We start from the raw sequence: 21314 nt of genomic DNA on the forward strand, positions 1-21314 counted from the left end.
TCGTATAGATCAGATTTCTCGCCCCACCCCCTGCCCCCTGGTGTTATGAATGCACATGTGTGAAACGTAGTTCTTCGGAGAGTATTAGATTCATTTCTCATTTCAGTGCGTTATATCGTTTCATCTCATACAAAATAGTAAAAATGTTTCGACAGGTAATCTAAAATTACGTTATATACGATACAAAACGTAATACGTATAACGTAATACGTATAAAACGTATGAAATTAAACACATTGCGTTATTTTTAGGTTATCCCGCGAATAGTACAAAATCTCCGAATAATTGAAAAAAGACAATTATGTACTACTCTTAACGAGAATATGAAACTAGAAAAAAGTAAGTAATAAAAGTTCATCTGTTTTTTACAATACACTAACAACCATCAGAATTATAAAGAGTTTAGAGGAGAACTTTCTTAGATCGGGGAATTTGTTTGTGTATCGATTTTTTACATTTTTGTAAATGAAAAATATGAACGTCATTATGATGCCTATGATACAGAAATAAGTATGTATCTTTAATTGAACAGTGAATTTCAATATAAATCATTTGTATCGCGTGCTTTTCAGAAATACAATAATGTAGTTGTTTACATCTTGCTTCTATCAGAAACAAGTATTTAAAATTTTACCAGATAAATACTATTCCATCTCTCGCTGTTAAATATTAATCGTTTCTATAATCTTAATCGTAGCTATAAATCAAGTTGCCCTATTGGGAAGAGCAGGAGGTGAAGCGCAAAAAAGAGGTAGCGAAAATCATCCTGTTGTTATATTTTCTCTTGCCACGCATATGAACTATAAGTATATGAATGGTATGTAGAATTAATTGATTACATACAAATTAAGTTATATATCGTAATGACTTTGAGTTATTATATACATGCGATAAATTTTACACGTTTAATTTATTAGTCGTTCGTTTTACTTAACTTCAACTTTATTCAAAAAAAACTGTATCGAACAAAATTTCAGGTGATTTCGTACAACGGACAGACTGGCATAGAATATGTATTTTTAAACCAAGTTTACGCGACTCTGTTTTAAGTTATTTGAAAAAAGGACAAAGGGTATACGTCTTGGGAAAAATAAGTTACGGGGAATTTAAAGATGAAGATGGTATTGCAAGATCGAGTACTAGCATAATAGCGGATGATGTAATATTTTTCCAGTCTTAAACTATTATTATATAGGGATCTCTTTTATATTCTAAAATGTACGTAAAAAATGTATATAAATAAAGTCAAGAGTAACAGCATATTTTTGTTTTTAAATATTTTCATGTATCAGAGTTATACTATATAATGCTATATATATATATTATCTTTTTTATGTTATTATTTTATAATGTTTCGATTCACCTTCGATTATCCAAGGATAATAAACTAACCGTTAAAGTTAGCTTAACGAGTAAATAAATCTTTATTTACACATTGCTCGTCCACTTGTAATGAGTTATACAATAAACAGTTTGTAATTTTCTAAAATTGTACAGGTTTTATTTTCTACAAAGTTTGTAAATAGAAATGAAATATAAACTTTGTTGGCAAATTGTAAGGGAAGGGGATCGTAAATGCTGGGAGATAAAAGAATTTTCCAGGATATCGATGCTCTTTAAAAATTCTACAACACATGCGTGATACACATGTATATGATATATTTCTAAAGACAATATGACAATCCGAACTAAGATCGTAATCGAGATCGAGATTGCATAGGGGATATTTTTTTTGGAGCGTCCATTTTTAGAGTGAGATGTACATTCGTATGTAACCATGTGTGTATAACGTTTATGGATTGACACGTAAGTCTAGTACTTACGAATAAATAATTTTTAGATACAATCACGCTTTAAGTGTATTAAATTGCATGTATAGGAATATCAAATGTTTGTTACGGTCCAAATCTGGGTTGTCTTTAAGAACACAAATTGCATATGTGTATTTCAATATATTTATCATTAATATAAATTGTTCTCTCATGAAAATTATATACACGATTGTTTGTTATGCATTTGCATCTTTTTATGATAAAAACTTCACGTAGATCACAGTATACAAATAGCGAAATACAACGGTTTTTTTTTTCTTCAGTTATATAAATCTCTTGCTTGCTAATGCACTTTTCATATTTGCAGACTTATTTGTCTTTCCTTGTCTTACTTTCTTGCACACGCTCGCTCATTCACACGTACGTAAACGTACATTGATTCACTCGTAAGAACTTTTCCATACTTTCTGTCCCGTTTGTATGTGAGTCTTTTGTAAAAAATACGATCTTAAAACCACTTTCTAACCATACACACGCCTTCGGTCCCTAGTTACAACATACCTTTTTTACTTTTTCTTTTTTTCTCTTTTTCTTTTTTTTTTTTTCTTTTTTTGTTTAAAGTCTAGGTTCCGTTGGCGAGGAATGTGAGTCACAATCGCATCGACAACGAACGTAGAAATTTCGATTATAAATTTCTCTTCGGTACTAAAATATATATATATATATATAATATATATAGAGATTTATTTATACATAAATTTATATTCATATATATATGTATATATATAACTCTGGCCCCGAATTCCTTAAAACTCTCGCACATTTTTGTCTGCTTTCATAGAGTTTATTATACTTTTTCGTTTTCTCTCGATAGCTCGTCAATTTATGTACAAGTATCTACTTATAGATGTAGGGATACAAGCGATCTTCAGCATCGTTTTGACCACTTGAAGCGGCGATCGCGTCATTTTCCCTTTTTGTTTCCTTTTATACAGCACACTAAACTAAACGCGTACATGTACGTAATTACCGACGATTAGATTGGCACAACTGAGTCGGTGCAACGGGAAACTAGTTTCGAAATTTTCTCAGATTTAGTTATTTACAAAACGGACCGCGTAACATTGGATCCTCTTTAAACGATTTGAGCTATATTACGTTAATTTTAAACTAATATCAAGATCTGGCTCGCAACAATTCCTTATCCTTTTCAAATCCCTTTCAAATAAGAGAACGTTGGATAAATCCAATCTCTAGTCGCACTTAAAAGCATATTTACCGGGAAAATTTACTTTCAGGTTAAAGTTTACATCACAGAAGAACTTTGGAATAAAATAGCTGGATCGTTTCCCGAACACCGTTTTGTACGTTCGTCGATAACGCTCTATAAGCATTTCTAAAGTAGTTCGTTGTAGAAGCGAGAAACGTTTCACACTCGCGCACGTGCGTTCACACGAAGGATGGAAAACGGATGGCGGAATATCCGCGAAAAGTTCAAGCTTCACTGAAGCGTCCTCCACAATTGTAGCACGACAATTGGCTCCTGGCGGCCTTGACAAGGTTCCGCGCAGCCAATTATCTATTTGAAACGCGTGGAAATTGATGGACCGCTGTTTGTTCGTTGCTCATCCTCGAGCCCGATTCAAAATCGGTTGGACGTTGTTCGAAGTTGCGGCCAACGTCGAAATAAAATGCATCGTGATGCAGTTTACTATTCGAGGCGTGTCACGATCAGCTAATCACGGCCGAGGCAACGTCGTTGCTGCTTTGGACACCGTTCTTTTCGTCGCTTGACGCGGTAACTCGCACGATATTTTTATTTATCAGTCTTTCGTCGTGTGTATTTGCCCTGTAAACATCGATCGCAAGTCGGTTGCCAGTTTCTAACTAACTTCTTCTTGTTCGAACAGTGGTTGAAAAATTACGACCTAGCAATCTTTGTACGGCAACGAATATCCCTAGATGCGTGTGTCATTCCGAAAGCGAAGGCTAGAGCGACTTTGTCGAGATAGCTCGCGTATTTAACAGAAAGTACGTCAATTCTTTCGCATCATCGCGAAACACGACTGCCTCTGATCAAGTAACGAGTACGTTCTATAGTGCAAGATCCGTTGACTCGGTTGGCGTTAAAAACGCACAGTCGGGTCGGTGCTACGTCTCGCGTCACTTTTTCTCTTCAGACTCTTGATTAGTTTTCACGAGATTGTACGCGTGACTTCTATACTTTGCGGGTGGATCGTGAAGAGACAGAGGTTGTTGCTGCTGTTGTTGCTGCTGCTGCTGCTGCTGCTGCTGCTGTTGTTGTTGTTGTTGTTGTTGTTGTTGTTGTTGCTCGCTGGATGGCTGACTCATGCTAGACATGGAGAGGTCCGTCGGCATATCGATTTCCGGCTCGACGCCACTTCCGCCTTCTTCTTCCGGCTCTGACTTTATCCGCATTTGCTGACGCAGCAGAGATATGTTCTTTATGTTCTTCAGCTCCGTTGGATTTCGCAGAAACCTAAATACATAGAAACCTGTTATAAGCGAGTTCTATTCCATTTCGTAGGAAGCTCGATATTAAAGTTTCAACTTCTTTAACTCGACTGAATTACAAAAGCAATTAAGTACATATATAGGGGAAATTACTTCATTTCAACACGTACGTAAACAGTTAAGGGTTTGAATAACCTCCAATTACGTAGGTCTTTGTGTGTTTCGCTTTTCCTCGACTAGCTTTTATGCGTTAGTTGTAATCGTCGTATTACAAATATTTTCGTTCGACAGCTTTTATATTCAAGCGGCCCTATGAAAATACTTTTCACTAAAATCGTATAAACATTTTCTTAGTATTTAATCCAATAACGGAGGAATATTTATATAATAAACTTTGTATATCGTTATCTTTCTAACTTTTCGAGGATCGAGGGAAATCGATTGGCAAGTATTTGCTCAAAATTTATCTCTCGAATCGATGAAATATTCCTACTTTTACGAAATCGTGTCAGTTTCCGCAGCTTATTAGATAAATATCTGTATCATCTCGCTGTTAGTTGGCAATACGACAGATAAATTATTACAACGACAGAATCAACTTACTGGTAACAGTGTCGTTCTCCTTGGACCTTTCGCAAGATGTTCACTCGGTAATAGTATCGGAGGGCTCTGCTCATTTTATCGTAATTCATCGAAAGATGATTCTTCTGGATGCCCCAGAGCCTCGCAAGTCCAGGGGGGTCAACGATTTTAAATACCCCCGTTTCCCGACTTTTCCACGCAATGTAGTGCGTATACCGTTGCGAGGGATCGTTCAAAAGTTGTTGCAGAAAATCCCACAAAAGTCTACCATCTGCGTGACAAAGAAAAAGCAAGCGTTTTTACACGTCCATTTCGAGTCGGCTAATCTACGATATCGTTATTAATTATACCATCAGTTTCGTATCGTTGTTACCATCTGTACTCGACAGAGTCGTATACGTACGCCTAAGTGCGTCTAGGAATACTTTATTCGATACTTGGAAACTCTCTCTCAGATTCATTGCTATCTAGTAGAGAATTTTTAGGACCATGACCTTCGCAACATTAATTTCAGATGCGTGTCAGGTACTCGCGGTGTTGCGTCGAAAGAAATAGTAACGAATAACTTTGATACACGACCATCCAATTATTGTCAACATCTTCCTCGAACGAACCGATCGTTTTTTCTTATTTTTTATATAAAAACTGATCGACTCGCGTTTTCCGCGGCAAATCCGCGGACGACGGCAGACAAAATTCAAGCGCAAAGACAGTCCGCGAAATGGAATCTAGTCCGAACTGGCAGACAATCGTCGACGAACGTGCGTTCGCAGCCAATCTATATACGTGTGGTGCAGGCAAGAGCCTCGTAAAATGCACGTCCGCGAACAAGTATCTCGTCGTTCTCCGTTGGAATGCAAAACAAGGGGCAACGTCTGCGGGCAAACGTAGGAAGAACGCGCTTTTTACCCCGTTTGGCAAGCAACGATCTCGCTGTACAACGGGTAGGATTTACGACGCGACATTCGCTATCGGGACAAGGCAAGACGAGAGTAGAAAATTGAAAAATACGTGCCGATCTGACGCGAAACACCGACGAGCGAAGGCTACTCGGCTCGTGAAATCCTTAAAACTAATATCTGCGAAGCGCCACTTACTCGTATTGGGTTCCGGGGAGTCGCTGGGGAAAAACTCTCTCGCAGCGCTGGCAGGGTTCGTTCTGAAGGCACCGGGCGTCAGAGGCATCATCGGTTGCGTCAACGTCGGACTGGGCTGATCCTTGACGCAAACTTCGCTTAACCTCTGCGCTGCGAGGGCGGTCGGGGTGGCCGGTGGGCTTCCGTTCGCCGCCTGTTGATTGTCCTCGTCCGAGTCGCTTTTGTAAACCTGACTCTGAGTACCTTCCGTGTGCCCCGGCGAACCTGCTTGACTGTCGACCGAGGGCGCCGGGGACAGCGTCACCGAATTCGCCGACATTAACGAGGCCAGATTCGCCGTGTACGGGTTCTCCGTCCAGGTCGGGGTAGGAGGATGCGAATGAGGGCTGAGGGGATACGCGGACGGTCTCGTGGGCGTCACTGGACTGCTGGGAAGACATCTTTGAAGCTGGCTAAAGTCTCTGGCCAGCATCGACAGCACGTTGTGCAACACGTCGCCAGCGCCTGGACACCTCTCTCCCAAATCCGCCTTTGTCAGCAGACAGAGCGCCTTGCCGTTCATTTGGAACATGTCCATGTCGAATTGGGGTAGGTCGAATTCTCGCTCGGCCCATCGCAGGAACGTCGCCACGTCCTCGCGGGACCATAGCCGTGGATCCGAAGCTGTCGGACATACGCGTTCCATTAATTTCTTTCTACTCTTTCTGTTTCTTTTCTTTTTCTTTTCACGCTTATGGTCTTTTCGTTCGTTAGGATCGTTAGTCCGAGATACGAATATTCGACGACTCGAATACACGAATACGCGTGTATCGATGCTTTTAATGAAAAGATACATCCTAACCTAATTAAATTAAAAACCTACACGTTCGTAATACATTTGACGTCGGTTACGTAAAAATATTACTTAATCCGCGACTAACGTACAGGCACGTTTTTCTTCGTACTTTCGTCGAATAACGTTACAGCGTCCCTACCAGTTCCGAATATAGTTACTAATTACAGGCAATTATATAACTTTGTCGCAAATGCAAAACGTTGTATCTATAACGAAGTATACAGGCAAAAGTTGAAATTTCACAACGAGGTGATTCCAAATGCTCGTAAAAATACATTTCGCTCGACTGCGTCTAAAGTCGTTAAAAGTATATACACGCCGGACGACGCGATCGTTCCACGGTGTAATTCTAAATCGAAATACGTGGGAAAAGTTTCGGCTCTGCTCGTGGATCAGTTTTCGGTAATACGCCGTTTTTCGCTCGAGCGAATCTCACGAATGGCAATTGCAACGACGAACGTATTCCTATACGTATGTTTAATTATGCGATTCAACGACCACGTACTCGGACGTTAAAGGTCTCTAATTCATGCGTATTTAAATACAAGAATACACACGTGTCAACATACCGATATTTCTAATTCATGAATCGTAACAACGACGTATGAATAATTAATATTAGACGTTGTTAGGAAATGTGTAGCTAGAAAAAGAGGGAAACGGTGAAATAACGGTAGTAGGATGATCGATGACAATAACGACAGTCTGCGCGCTAACGACCAGCGTCGATAATCGCGAACGCGTCCTTTCGTCGAATAAAATTCGAACGTTTCGCGAGTAGAGGAGACGAAAATGGAAGCGAACTTACCCAAACTAGCTGGTAGATGCGTCTTGAAATCGAGAAAGGGACTCGGTGGCGGATGAGTGGGTGGAAAATTCATGGCAGGTCCGTATCGCCAGAGCAGCTCTGTCGGGCTAAAAGGCAGAGATATACCCGGTGGTAGTCGAGAGTCCATCCCCGTCATTCCACCGCCGGCCGAGACCGGTGGCAATTGCGGCAGCTGAATCGACGGCAACAATTTCATAACACGTTTCTCTCTCTATCTTCTTGTCCCTGAAATCGACAAAACACCGACATTTTCAAATACCATTCGACGACGATCGTCGTTAGAGCGCGCGGACTTTTAACGCGACTCGAGTATCGCGATTCCGGGATTGGGTTCCATCTAAAAAATACTAGCGATAGATTCGTTCGTACGTCTATTTCGATTTCGATTTCGACGTAAGCAGGAAATTAATAACGAGGAAAAAGGTGTGTCGCAGACGCGAAGGAAAGGCAAAGATATTGGCACGCGAAGGTCGTTGCGCCATTGTTCCGCACCAGGAAATTCTCGTTCGGGAAGCGCCGACCACGCGAACCGATCGCGAGACGGAGAAAGAAACTTGCCATGGAATGAAAAAAGAGAGAGAGAATGACGTTCAAAGGAAAGAACGGAAGCGCCACGACACCCAAACCCCTCCGCCGTTTTTTTTTCCCTCCGATCGACTTTACGTTTTACGTCGTGTCGCGTGGACCTATTTTTGCGAAGCTATCGATTACGTCGTTCGTCGCTTTTTATACGACACACGCGAGAAGAAAAACGAAGGCAAGTTGCCGCGCGGACGTTGCCAATCATCGCGAGCAGAAAAGAAACGGAATGCATCTTCGCTCGCGCGCAATCGCCCATAAAAGTCGGCAGACCGCGCTCGCACGAATAACAAAACCTCGATATATCTCCGCGGAAAAGATATTTTTAAGTAGAGATATCGACGCACATACGCATAGGCGGGGATATACGGCCGGATACGGATATAACACCGAGTTGTCCTCACACCAGTTTCTGAAACTGGTAGTTCGAGGCAGGCCTCGGCGTTATCTGCGATCCGTATCGACGCGATTCGACCCGCTATCGAATTTAAAATACAGATAATCTTTTTTTCCCACTTTGTTACGGTACGTTACGGTACGACGATATTAGACGGTCTTAGTCGGATCGTCGAGATTCGTAGGACCGAAACGCCGCGCTATCCGACCAACAGTTTTCCACGTAATACGTCGTTAGAAGTAGCAAGAGAGGGAAATGACCTGGACTCTGCCGCGCTATCTTATTTCCCGCTGCCTGCTCTTACCCTTGACGCGCGAGCAACAGTCGAATAACGTGGGTTAATTCTCGGAATGTCGCGTCTCCGGATATACGAGCGAACACGGTGCCGGCCGCTGGCCACATATCCGGACGTTGCTCTACCTACCACTGTATCGTACACAGCAGGATAGATGCACGCCAATTATCGCCAGAGAGCCAAGTAATTACGATGTAACGCGATAAAACAGCGATATCATATAGCAATACCACGACTATTATTCGCGTTAAGACGGACGAACGTGGAAACTTGTAAAAATTGGATACGCTTTGCGACAGCTTTGCTCTAACGTAATTCACGATGCGTAATCGTACGCTTATTCGTTAAAGGAGCAACGAGGAAAACGCGGGCATCGTACATCTCTCGTATGGAGATTTCACCGTTCGTACTATCGATGCAAAGTACGCTCCTCCTTTATTTCCATTTTCCCAATATAATCGATAAACGGCGTATTACGTTGGAGCGTGTGCAATTCCGCGTTGTCTCGTTACACGATATAACGTTCGATAGGAAAGATACGCGGCGAGAGATAAACTGGTCGCGGACGATTTCGAACGTCCTAATTGCCGAAGGCCTGAAAGGCAGTTTTTGTTTGGAGGATCGTTCGAGCAGTTTCTCGCGTCGATTACGACTTCCGGTACAACTTCCTCCTTTCGTTGGCTCGTCGCAACCTCCAAGCCGGAAATGCCCGTTCTGGATGCTCGATCGATCACATTCCGTCTACCGGATTTCGTTCTGCCAGACTTACGCGACTTTGTTTTTACCGCCTCTTCACCCAACCGCCGTCTTCTTTTCTTCCCTTTGTTCGTCGAAAGAACGACGTTTAACGGTATTTAATGGAATTCAACCAAGTACCTGACGTAATAACCTTTGCACGCGTTCGTAGGAGATTTCGAAGCGCGAAGCTTTAGAAAACGCGCGTACAAAAAGTATTTTCCACGCAGGTTGTTCGATGGTGTTTGCAAAAATGTGAATCCGCGTAAAAATCCGCTGGCTGCTCTAACGACCGATATCAGGAATGCGCAACAACGTCTATCGAAACGCAATTAACGCAATTAAAGGCAATTAAAAGCGACGAAACCAAAGGGAAATAACGATATCAGCCATTCTCTGCGCTCTACAGTTTGTTCGTATATAATTTACCAGAGCGTATTGCCCGGCGGAAAACGCCAAGTATTATCTTTGCCGATGAAAAGATTTTCATTCAGATGCACTAGGTAGGCACTTGGATAGCGTAGGTACTTAAGGCCCGCTATAATTTTTAGGATTTAGCGCTACAACCACTGCGACTCTGTCCTATCGCAGGCTACGAGTTTATCGATTCTGCGCGCCATTTCGACAAACTTTGCTCCGTTAAATACCGTTTCATCGAGTTATACTCGATGATATTTTGGCGATACTCTGTAATTTGGTCGGCTCATCGCCGATCTCTTTCTCTTTTTTTTTTTTCTCTCTCGAATTCGACACATCGAGAAGGTCTATCGTTCGAAAGCTTGACGCAAATATAATAGTAAGTACGAATTTCCTTTTCTCCGACCCTATTCCATTACGAGAATACAGAAACAAAGTGTGCGCCATAAAATTTTTGTTCCACGAATCGATAACGAAGATTGCGGCAAAGAAGACACCGTGAAGATCGTCCCTTTGGAATTCTAGCGTCGCATTGAAAAATCTCAATTTCCGCTAAAGACGGTGACTCACTCGTTTTATACATATTCTGAGTCATAACGTTTTCGTTGATTCACGCATTAAAAATTACAATGCAACGATAACACCGAAATCGTTCTTTCAAAGAGAGAGAGAGAGAGATACAGATAGAAAAAACGTAGCGAGGCTAGTCGTTAAAAGGAAAAGCTAACGAATATAACAATAATAATTTATACGTGTATATACATATACGTGCGACTGAACATAAATTAGAACGCCAAATAGACTATACTGGAACATCAAAATATCGCAGTTGTAGTATCGTTCAAATTATCTCATTTCTTAACGCGAGCGTTATTTATCGATATTCTTATTTATAACGCGTCTCTTTAACACACAGAAAAATTTTGTACAAAGGTCACGCAGTGGAAATAGAAAAAAAAACAAGACGGCAAGAACGAGCAAAATTAGCAAAAGGAAACGATTAAAAAAACACGCATATATCGCTTCGTACAAACGGAGATACGCATACATACAGAGGCATGTAATCTGAATTGGAATAGCGATAAATGTAAATATAAACATAAACAGATAGGAAGCGAACATTCTCCCCGATCTTCCTTAATGTCAGAGGTTCGTTATGTCTTATTCATAGAAGCTGTTGCGTAACTAACGACAACCCGAAGGAAACTACTACAATTTGATCGACATTAGCCGTCCCCCACGCTTTCTGCCAACTGTTTGCTGGCAAACGCTATTTCGATATTTAGCAAATCGTAATGTTCCGTTGACACGCGAAACGCGGCAAAGATCGCGCTCTCGATCAAAGCCCTACCGCGATATTAGCCCTATTAGCGCTATTTAAGAGAATCTTACTTTCTTGGTGATTCGATTTTTGTCGCCTTCGACGGATTACGGTTATCGATTATTTATCGGTTCTAAAGATACAGCGAATGACTTTTTTGCAAAATCGTAGCACGTTTCCGCGTATGCGAAAAGCAGACAATTTTTAGCGATAAACGACGTTGCTCAGGCTACCGTGTCGCAATATATAACGCGGAGTCACCTAAGAAAAGGTATTCCGCGAGCGCAAAACTGAACCAAAGATACGAAAAGAACGAAAACTCGCTTAAAACAATTGGTCGAAAACGAACCAGCACGCGGACGAAGCGTCGACTCTCACTTTGCTTCCTTATCGTTATGCTATCGTACTTTGTCGCAACAAAATGTTACAAGCGTTACGCGGATTTACCGCAACTGCGTGTTCTTCTCTTCTTCTCTTTCGTTCAACGCGACTACACGCCGTTTGTCGTTGGCTAAACGCTATCCACGGGCTCACGGGTTGCTTAAAACTTTCCTCGTCGGAGAGGAACGAGCGCTTTCAGCTTCCACTATAATTCGTTGACTATCGCGATCGTTATCGGGTCTCGCTCGCTCGACTAAACCGAAGAAACGTCCGATCGACGATGCTCCTTTCCTCCTTTGTAAACAAAACAGATTCGTCTGTTTGCGCGTATGTCGCAAAACTGTTGCAAAAAAAAAGCGAGTTTGCGGTTGATGCACGCGATTCGAAGCAAAATAAAGGTCGTAAAAAAAAAAAAAAAAGAAAAAAGAGGCAGTTGTAAAATATAAGAGAACTCCGAGCCAAGCACGAAATCGTTCTGGTTAACGGTAGAAGGCGGAAGATCCTTGAGGAGGATTTAAGATTTATCGCAGAGCCAAGAGTCGATTCTCTTTTCTTCCGGGTACTCGACCGCTTCCTCTCTCCTTCTCGCTTTCTTTATCTTACTCGCAGTTTTCGCTAATTCCTGTCGAGCTTCATTATGTGGCAATCTACTATTGATTCATCGATAACGGGGGATACATCGCTGATAATAAGTTGATTTATTACCGGCGTAATACAAATTATATTAGCTGTTGATCGACTCGTGGAAAAGGTTGGCCGTGCCTCGAAAAACTCCCAAACGATTTTAAATGTCGCCAGTTTTATTCGAAAAACAATTCCGTTTCGCAAGAGATTTTACCTGCTTCTTTTCTTTCTACTGCATAATTCAGCAGCATTTTCAAATTACGATATACGTAATTCCTATTACTGCGAATTATGCAACACAGGTATATTTATGGTAGACAAAGTACCATTAATTTTATTAAAATTAACGCTGCGCTGGTAAGTTTTACGTACCCGTTGAATAACGAATAACAGATTGAAATAACGTTCTATCTAGTTGCTAATAAAAATTAAATTTCTCGTTTAAACGACGCGAAAAATAACGTATTTACTGTTTCTTACTCGCAAATAAAATGTTACTTTTTGTTTGCATTTAATTATACTAAATAGTAGTCGAATAGTACCGTTTAATAAAAATAGATGATAATAATAGCAAACGAAAAATAGAGGTCTGTTCGCAAACAACGTTTAATTTCGGTAATTAACTTTGGTATTTTAAGCAACAAATAACTTGTCTCTGTCTTTCGTTTCAACTATCGAATAACGAACGGCTCTCTATTCAAATAATTATATAATCGAGAATTTACTCGATAATGCCCAACACACTGACTATGACTCACTTCTGAGAAAGCGAATAATTACAAAAGCCATGTCGGTTTTCACTTGTACAAACGTTGATATAAATTGGCCACGTAAGATTCGACGTTTATCAGGAAACAAGAAAGGAAAGAACAACAACGAAAAAACAGAAGCCGCGCGAAACCAAAGAATAAAGTGTCGATCACGTTACCCGACGTTATCAGTCCACTTCCGCGTATAAAACGGATTAAAAGAAGGCTTTCGTACTTGACATTTCGTAATCAATAACTACAACACGCTTCCATGTAACATCGTCCGCGACAAAAATAAGAGTACATATGTACACTCGAGATGGCAATACCTTCGACAAACATATTCCCATTGTTCGAATTTAAAAACGTTTGGAATTTTACTTCTCACGTAGTTATGCGTGTAAACCGACGATTTATCGATATCATCCGATATCGTACTTACGTTCGCGTTTCTTACAATTTAGTAGATATTAATATCGTCCATTAACGTATTAACGTTCTTTGTATTATAACCGTAGATCAAATTACTCGTAATTTGCCGTTATTTATTGCGTACATATAGCGATGGAAAAATTGTCGAAACTTTGCTTTTCCAACGAGAAATCAAAGTGCCCTTGATTTTTGCAAATGGCAAATGTGTATGTATGACTGGACGATTGGCGGAAACGTTAATACGGAAAATTATTTTATTCGAAGTGAATTACGGTTCTAACGTCGGTTCTAGTCGGACGGTTCTAACGTCGACGATAGGAACGCAGGCAAACACCGAAATCGACACAGACCGGACGAAAAGCGTCGATGCACGCGTGACAACGAGTCTCGGCGTGTACCCGGGCCTTAGGGCGTACAGTGTAAATATCCAGATACAAAGGCACACGCTTCCAACCATTTCTCTAATTTATCTGTAACTCGGGTACACGGGACGTACGTTCGCAGGACGTACGTCTTCGCGCTTGTTTCAACGCGTGCGTTCACCTCCTCGAACACGGACGCGTATCTATCAATCACCCTACACGTTCTATACATCGGATACACGCACAGAACGTGGCAAGCAATTAGGTCGAGTCGTAGCTCGACAACGATAGAGAATTCTTCTCGTCCCGGAAGTGGAGACGCGTCTATTCCGAATCGCCAAACCCTGGTCGATGCGCGATCTCACTCCGTACGACCGGAGACGCGATATCGACGCAAAAAGCAAAAGAAGAGGCGGCCGTCGACCGTTCGAAAAGCTATCGTCCGAATTTCGCAAGACAAGCATAGGAGACGGTACGAGAAAATTACATAATAACAACGATGCGTCTATAGAGAAGAGAATAACGAGGGAAAACTTTCTCCGGTCCCGGTACACTCTGCTTACCTCCTCTATAATTTTCGTTACGCTCCAACTGCACGATGATCTATCGCACATGCGCCACGTAAATCACCGATTACACAGATTTCCTCGCAACGCCGCGTATATGATCGTTTAAACGGGAGTTTACGTAGGTTTGGGTGCTTATCTGGCGCAAACGCGTTTTACGAGAACGCCGGTATCGAGCCGATTGTTTCCGGAACGTCTTGATACGATAACCGATTTTCCTTGGAATTGAAAAGGGGCGGGAACGCGAGGCTCTCGTCAATGGAATCGTGCGCAGCAGCCAAAAGTATCGTCCTCTTGCATTCTGAAACGTTATCAGGCTTTAATTCCATCTACGGTTATGCGGAAAATTCAGCGTACACCTACGTACGTCGGCAAGGAACGCTGGCCGGACATGGAAAAACGAATATAAACGGATATTCGAAATAAAAAAAATAAAGCAAAACTCGATATACGATGCAAATTTTTCACTGAAACTTGGAATTCGTTTAAAAAAGCAATACGATACGAGTTGCTTCCTGTAACTTTGCATCGCAATATTTTTTGTACGTAACGCGTACAGGGGCTTTCTAAGCGTTGCCTGTAATATACAGCCGTAGCGTATTTTCATTTTGATCGTGCAAACTTTGCAATTTGTGCTTTTTTCCGCTAGTAAAACAATAGCGAAATAACGAAACTCGTAAGGATATAATGGCGAGAAGCACTACCTGCTTCGTATCGATTCAGCTAGCTTTACATCTCGAGACAAGCTCCATGCTGGTACGTACTCGATGCTAAAACGTACAATTGCGCGTGTCAGGCACCAGACATACGCTTTGACCGTTTTCCGTAGTCGTCCATAATTCGAAAACTAAAGTACCTGGGACGTATTCTCGTACGACGCGTTTTACTCGTTTTAACGTGTACTCGTGCAACTTGTCGAGTATGGACGTGCATTTACGAATCTGTTTACACAACGATGACATACGACGCGTAAAACGAAGCGAAGGAAACGTTTTCCATTGAAAATTCCACGATAACCGAAGTCGCTATTACTATTGATTAGGCAAGCTGTGCGAAGTAATACAGTTTGAGGTGGCGTCAAATGAAACTGTAGTGGCGCCGCTTTCGTACCACTAACCGATAACCCAATACCACGACCGTCTCGCAAACAAAAATTGCCAATATACGATACATCGCCGTACGTCATTGCTTCTCTATTATCTCGATATAGTATCGCCGTTCGGTCGTGTTTTTTGTATTCACAGTTTTCTCTCTCATTTTATAGATGAACGCTTCTTACATTTTTTCCACTCGCGACCCGCTTTTGACCGACATAACTTTCCGCAACTCCAGTTACACGCGTAACACGACAAGGTACAAACAATCGATGATAAATAAAGTTTGAGTTTGAACAATTCTTCGTTGTATTTGTAATTTCATCCTTCCCTCGTCCGCCGCCCATCTACCTACTATCGTCTATCGTAAAATTTATCCGAAGCGCGTGGATTCTTCGGATGCTAACGACAGTGGAAAAACCTCGAGTATACCGATGTAACGAAATGGTTTCGTTCCGATAAATACGATAATAACGACGACTTTACACGAATGGAAACAGCAAACGAAAGTGGCAGCGAAGAGATGGCTTCGCATGCCGAGGCACTCGTGGCGTTCGAAAAAGAGCCTCGATAGTTCCAAGTGCGAAAAGAACGTGACTCTATCGAACGAATTACGCGACTTGGCGGCCGATAAAAAGATAATACGATAATATCAAAGGTATACGTTTAAAGAAGCTATCGATCGGTCCTCGTTCGTACTCGAATAAACGAAATTTCATATCGGGAAGGCGATTGTTCCGTTATTCGAAAATTCCATTGTCCCAACGGTTTTGTCTCCCTATCAATCCGGATAAATGAACCTCTCCTCTCTCTCTCTCTCTCTCTCTATATATATATATATATATAAAAAGAAAAAATACTAGACGTTGGAACAGTTTGGCGAACCACTGCAACTCGATGAGTGGAACGAAGGAAACGAAAAGAGGACCGGGGAAAAGAAGAAAAGCTGGGTTTCCGCGACCTTGAGTTGGTCGGTGAACCCGATGCTCGCGCGTCCGCTTACGTCACGCTCTCGCCAACTCACAAGGAAGTGCTTTCTCGTTCCTCCGCGGGCGGAAAGAAAGAGAGAAAGAGAAGCAGAAAAGAGAGATGCGGGCCGAGATAGCAGCCACTGGCGTAGCGCACTACGCAAACAAATCAACGTCCGTCCACTTACTGGTAGAGGCTGGTTCGAACAGAGCCAGTGCGGTAGACGAGTAGCGAGTTAAGCCGAATCTACACCGTTCGCTCGGGAGAATCGGCGCGGATCGTCGGCGATTTAATATCCTCGTCTGATCCGCGGTGGTCCTTCGAATCCCAACGGTCGGTCCACGGCTCGAGTCAGCTTTGTTTCCTGCCAGCTACTGCTCGCCCGCCGCGTCCGGATATGGAAAAAGGCGGGGAAAATCAGTCGTAAAAGACAAAGACAACGAAGACCTTTTCGTCTTCCGCGTTCATCCTTCGCGACTCGATTTCCGACTCGGTGTTCCGTAGCCAGTGTCGAGACCCGTTTAAGCGAATCTTGGTCGGTTCGTCGACGCGAATGTCGCCGCCGCTGCAACAGTTTGACGCCACTCTTCGTGCAACGGTGAACGCATTATGGCCTCCGTGTTATCGCAATTAAGAACAAGCATGGAAACTTTTTGCACGCCGACGAATCGCTCGATAAACCGATACCGTGTTCGCACAGCGTTCGCGTTCACAGAGAAGCAGCCACGCGGACGATAGAGGTACGCTAACACGCAGATCTTCGTCGTTTAAAGTCCCCCAAATGACGCGGATGTCGATTTAGATAATTTGCTTAACGGTGCGTACGGTACTGGGTGCTCGTGCGTCACGATGGGCGTTATTCGAATAAACTTTTAGTCGAATAATCAGTCACGAATAAAATTTTATTCGACGTCCTATTAGAATTTCATATTTAGTCGCTCCTTTCCATTGTATCATATTCGTTATTTTTATTATTCGTTACGCAAATACTAAAGTATGTACATATATATATAAATTATAGGCCTTAATTCGCGATACAACTGACAAATACAAGTCAAAAATCAAGGATTACAAAGATGCGATTTTTCAGGTAACCGAGTTTGTAATTATACATTTATACACATATCCGTCTATTTCATTTTACGGGGCAAACGCGCTACGGTCAACTCGATTAGGCACACGTTATTACATTTTAACGGTTTAACCGTTAATTATATTATCAGACCAGGTCCTTCGACCAACCGTTTGTATCTTTTTCTCTACTTTTACCTGGCTCGTTGATACCTTAATACGGGGATTCCTTCTCCATGACTCGTATTTCGATTTTCGTATTTTACTGCATCCAGTCCAATTACGTGTTCGATGGATGGGATCTTAAGACGTTCGTGAAGCGTCTGGTTAGAGATATACCAAGGAGCATTAGTCACGATTCGAAGGGTTTTCGGCTGAAAAGTTGGAAGGATATCACTCATATCACTCGTAATAGTAGCAGCGTTATAATTGTACGTAAAAGTTAGAGAAAAGTACGCGCAACGTTTCGTATTTTCTCAAATGATTACCGTTTGCCCGTGAACTTTCGTGCGCCGCGAAAGCTCTTTCGAATCCATTATATCGTTTAAATTACAGGAAATGCCGCGGCGATAATTCACGTTCGAAGCCATGAAATTCCCAGTAAGCGGTGATTCTATCTGGCGTATCATCTATAATCCGGTCTTTCTTCGTCCGTCTGTCCAGTTACGTAAATATGGAAATCCACGCGTGTACATCGATCATGCGATATCGTTACAGCGATTATAACGATTCATTTCGTTAATCGTCCATATGCACGCACGGAACCAAAAGCCGTGTTTGCAATCTTCGAATTCGAACGATCACTAACCCCACTGCGACACTCGCGTTCTCGATTCGCGATCTTGGCTTCGATATAATTCTCTCGTTAGCACCAAACGAAGGAGAAGGCTCGTTTCGATCCGTTAGAAATATGTCGTCGAAAAGTTCGAAGAAACAGGCTGCAACGAATACGAAACGTTTGTTTTCGAATTCACACGCGACACACCGCGTACCCTGCGAACGAAAACAGGAAAAAGAAAAGATGGAAGGTTCTTGGCGGTTCTTTCAAATCGTAACATGTCGCCAACTTAACCTAAAGCGGTAGCTGCCAACTTGAAAAAAATACAAAGGCGCCAGCCTAGTTAGAAAAGCAGGAGAATAGGACTCGATCGACCGGCGAGGTTCTCGGCAAACGAAACAGGCATACGCGTTTCGTTCGAACTCGAGACACTTTTTAACGCTAGAACGGTACGTACGATTGGGTCGCAAACGACCGAAAGAACGCAGTACGGTTAAGAGACCGTTCGTGTCGAATCGTTATCGCGAAAACGAATTAAAAAAATGGAGAAAGAGGGAAAAGAAGAGTGGCGAGCGAGGAGAGAGGTTGGAGAAGAGAGGGTCAGTGACACGTCGTCGAACAGAGGTTTATCGGACGAACGACCGACCCACGTGGTTAGTGTTCTCCGCCCTCTTTTATACCCTCGATCGCCGCGCCACTAGGAACTACTGCCGGAAAAAACACGATTAAACGTTATTCCTCGCGCGTTCCGTTATACAGGGTGTTTCTAGCAACTGGGACAGGCTGTAACTTGGTCGCGAGCGAAGTTGGAGGAAAATCGTAGAAGGAAATTTTGCACCGTCTAACGCGCACTATCGCGCTGTCGTACTAGTTTCTATAAGTGGAACGCCGTAATTTTTTCCACGCCGTTCGATACGTTTTCAAAGTTGGTCGATGTCGCGTAGTTGGACGGGAAAATGTCGAATTTAAAAGACAAGAAACCACAGAGGAGAATGTACGGAGAATTTATCCGTTCCTTGTCTTTCGTTACGCCAAATTTGCTGCAACTAAAATCGAAATATCTTTAAACCAAAGTATATACGTAAGACGATTCGTAACTTACGTCTGTTCGCGACGTACGCGTAAACGTTTGTAAAACGTTAGATAGAATTAGATAGAAATTTTGTAATAATGTACTTCCATATCGACCGACGATCACAGACACAAAATTCTACGTTCTTCGAACAAATCGATATTTAAGATGAACGATAACGTTGAGAACCCTAAATATCGACGATAATATCGATCGCCTGTACCCTATTTTAACGACGGAACGTAACATCTCGTACGATGATCTTTCGCAGGAAACGTTATACATTGGGAGACGACTTACTTTGGTTTTAAAGATTATAAAGATTTCGCGCTGCTTGCTCCGTTCCATTTAACGAAACGATTCTTACGTAGCTCTCTTTATCGAACGAGTAACTGTTCGTGGAAGGAAAATGATAGAAAATCAGACGTCCTTATATACCGAGGAAAGTGACGCGATTTAACACCGCCGCGATAATTTCGAACGTAAAAGGGACCCGTTAACTGCAGTTAACTGCAATACCGTGGAAACGCTAGCGCGTAAAAGCGTAGAAATACGAGGCGGCGAAAGATATGGAAAAGCTTTTTATCGGGCAGAAATTTCGTTGAACTTTCCAACTACCTGTTACTCGAGAAGAAGCGAGGAAGGAGAGCGCGAAAGATCGAGGGTGAATGAGAATCTCTGCGGAGGTACAAAGAGAGCATCGAGGCCTCGGATGCACGTGCGTGCAACTAACGCCGACCGGAAGTCGATAAAAAGGCTGCTTCACCCTCGTCACTCGGCAGCAGAGCTCCTCCTCATGGGAACCAGCCTCTTTCTTCTCTCTTTATCCCTTCGCTCGCCTCGCTCTTTCCTCCCGATTCCTCGCTCTCCTTCTTTCTCCCGCGCCACTCGTTCCTCTTGTCACGACATCCCTCGACGTTGCACCGTAGCGTGCCAGCCACCCTCATCTCGGCACACAAGGTTTCTTTCGAGTGGCCCAGTAAACTTGAAAACTATCCTCCGAAGATGCACTTTGCTCTCCAAAGGTGTTTCTTTCTCCCGAAAGAAGATGTCTCTCTCTCTGTCCACACGGAACAGAGAGTTTCTTCTCTCGTGATTTTGGCTTTGATTCGTTTCTCTCGTCGGCGATCCGCCTGTTCTCGCGCCCCTTTCTCCACGTCTTTTGTAGAGACGCGTGTCTTTCGCTATCTCGCTAGACGGATCGCAATCGGTGGGCGGCGACAAATTTTTAAAACACGCGACTATTTAGTCGGAAGCCGCCGGCTACGTTTCGTCGTATGTACCGACGAGCGATGGACCCACGCGAACAACGCGTCATTCGTTAGGGCTTCGAAGGAGACGCCGATGAAAATCGCGACGATTTTCAACCGTGTCGTAAATTTCGTCGTTGCGGGCAACTAGGCGGTTGGCTTAGTTTGCCAGCTACGTGCAAAAATATCCCGCCGCTCGGTCTTAGTTCTCGAGCTGGATCGCTTTAGTGGCAATATCAATCAGCCGCCGTGAGGCGGCCGTCCGGCATTGTTTATATTAATACCGATAAGGGGATTTGCGGAGGCTGCCGCCTCGCGGCGGCTGATTAATAGCGCTACTAAGTTAGCGCTAGCCCGCCTCAGCCTGAGAATCAAGGCCGAGCGGCAGGATATCTTTCCCTACAACCGGGAAAACTAAGGCCAACCGCCTGTTGTACGTACAGCAAAAATACGCACGTGTGTTTAAAAAGAAGGCGTCTGCTCGTCGATGCACCAACGAATAACGCGAGCATCCGTACGAACGAAACGTATCCAACGTGCCTGTTTCGTGGCTTTCCTTTATTTTCCCCTCTTACTCGTTTCTATTCTTTCTCTCCCGCTGGCTATCATCCACGATTTTCAACCGGGTGTAC

General features: G+C 42.8%; 2 protein-coding genes across 5 annotated transcripts in view; one reads left to right on the forward strand and one right to left on the reverse strand.

The window, feature by feature from the left end:
• Window positions 1–11: 11 nt before the first annotated feature.
• mtSSB (mitochondrial single stranded DNA-binding protein) lies at window positions 12–1262 on the forward strand. Its single transcript, XM_033349573.2, has 4 exons — window positions 12–155; window positions 252–339; window positions 698–817; window positions 978–1262. The coding sequence occupies exons 1-4, from the start codon at window positions 144–146 to the stop codon at window positions 1178–1180; spliced, it is 423 nt and encodes a 140-aa protein (XP_033205464.1). The 5' UTR covers window positions 12–143; the 3' UTR covers window positions 1181–1262.
• The window catches only part of aop (ETS variant transcription factor anterior open), a 30365-nt gene continuing 10067 nt past the window's right edge, over window positions 1017–21314 (reverse strand). The window contains exons 2-6 of one of the 4 annotated variants that reach the window (XM_076626058.1): window positions 17781–17956; window positions 7570–7815; window positions 5927–6589; window positions 4851–5100; window positions 1017–4272 (exon numbers count right to left, since the gene is read on the reverse strand). In XM_076626058.1, the coding sequence (XP_076482173.1) occupies window positions 3936–4272; window positions 4851–5100; window positions 5927–6589; window positions 7570–7786 (1467 nt within the window). In that variant the 5' untranslated portion in view covers window positions 7787–7815; window positions 17781–17956 and the 3' untranslated portion in view covers window positions 1017–3935. Of the gene's footprint in view, window positions 4273–4850; window positions 5101–5926; window positions 6590–7569; window positions 7816–14445; window positions 14714–16698; window positions 17748–17780; window positions 17957–21314 lie in introns of those variants that run through there. The other 3 variants (XM_076626059.1, XM_033349570.2, XM_033349569.2) reach the window with 3 other exon arrangements.

This window comes from Bombus vancouverensis, chromosome 17 (genome assembly GCF_051014615.1).
Source record: "Bombus vancouverensis nearcticus chromosome 17, iyBomVanc1_principal, whole genome shotgun sequence".
In the NCBI taxonomy this organism is placed as follows: domain Eukaryota; kingdom Metazoa; phylum Arthropoda; class Insecta; order Hymenoptera; family Apidae; genus Bombus; species Bombus vancouverensis.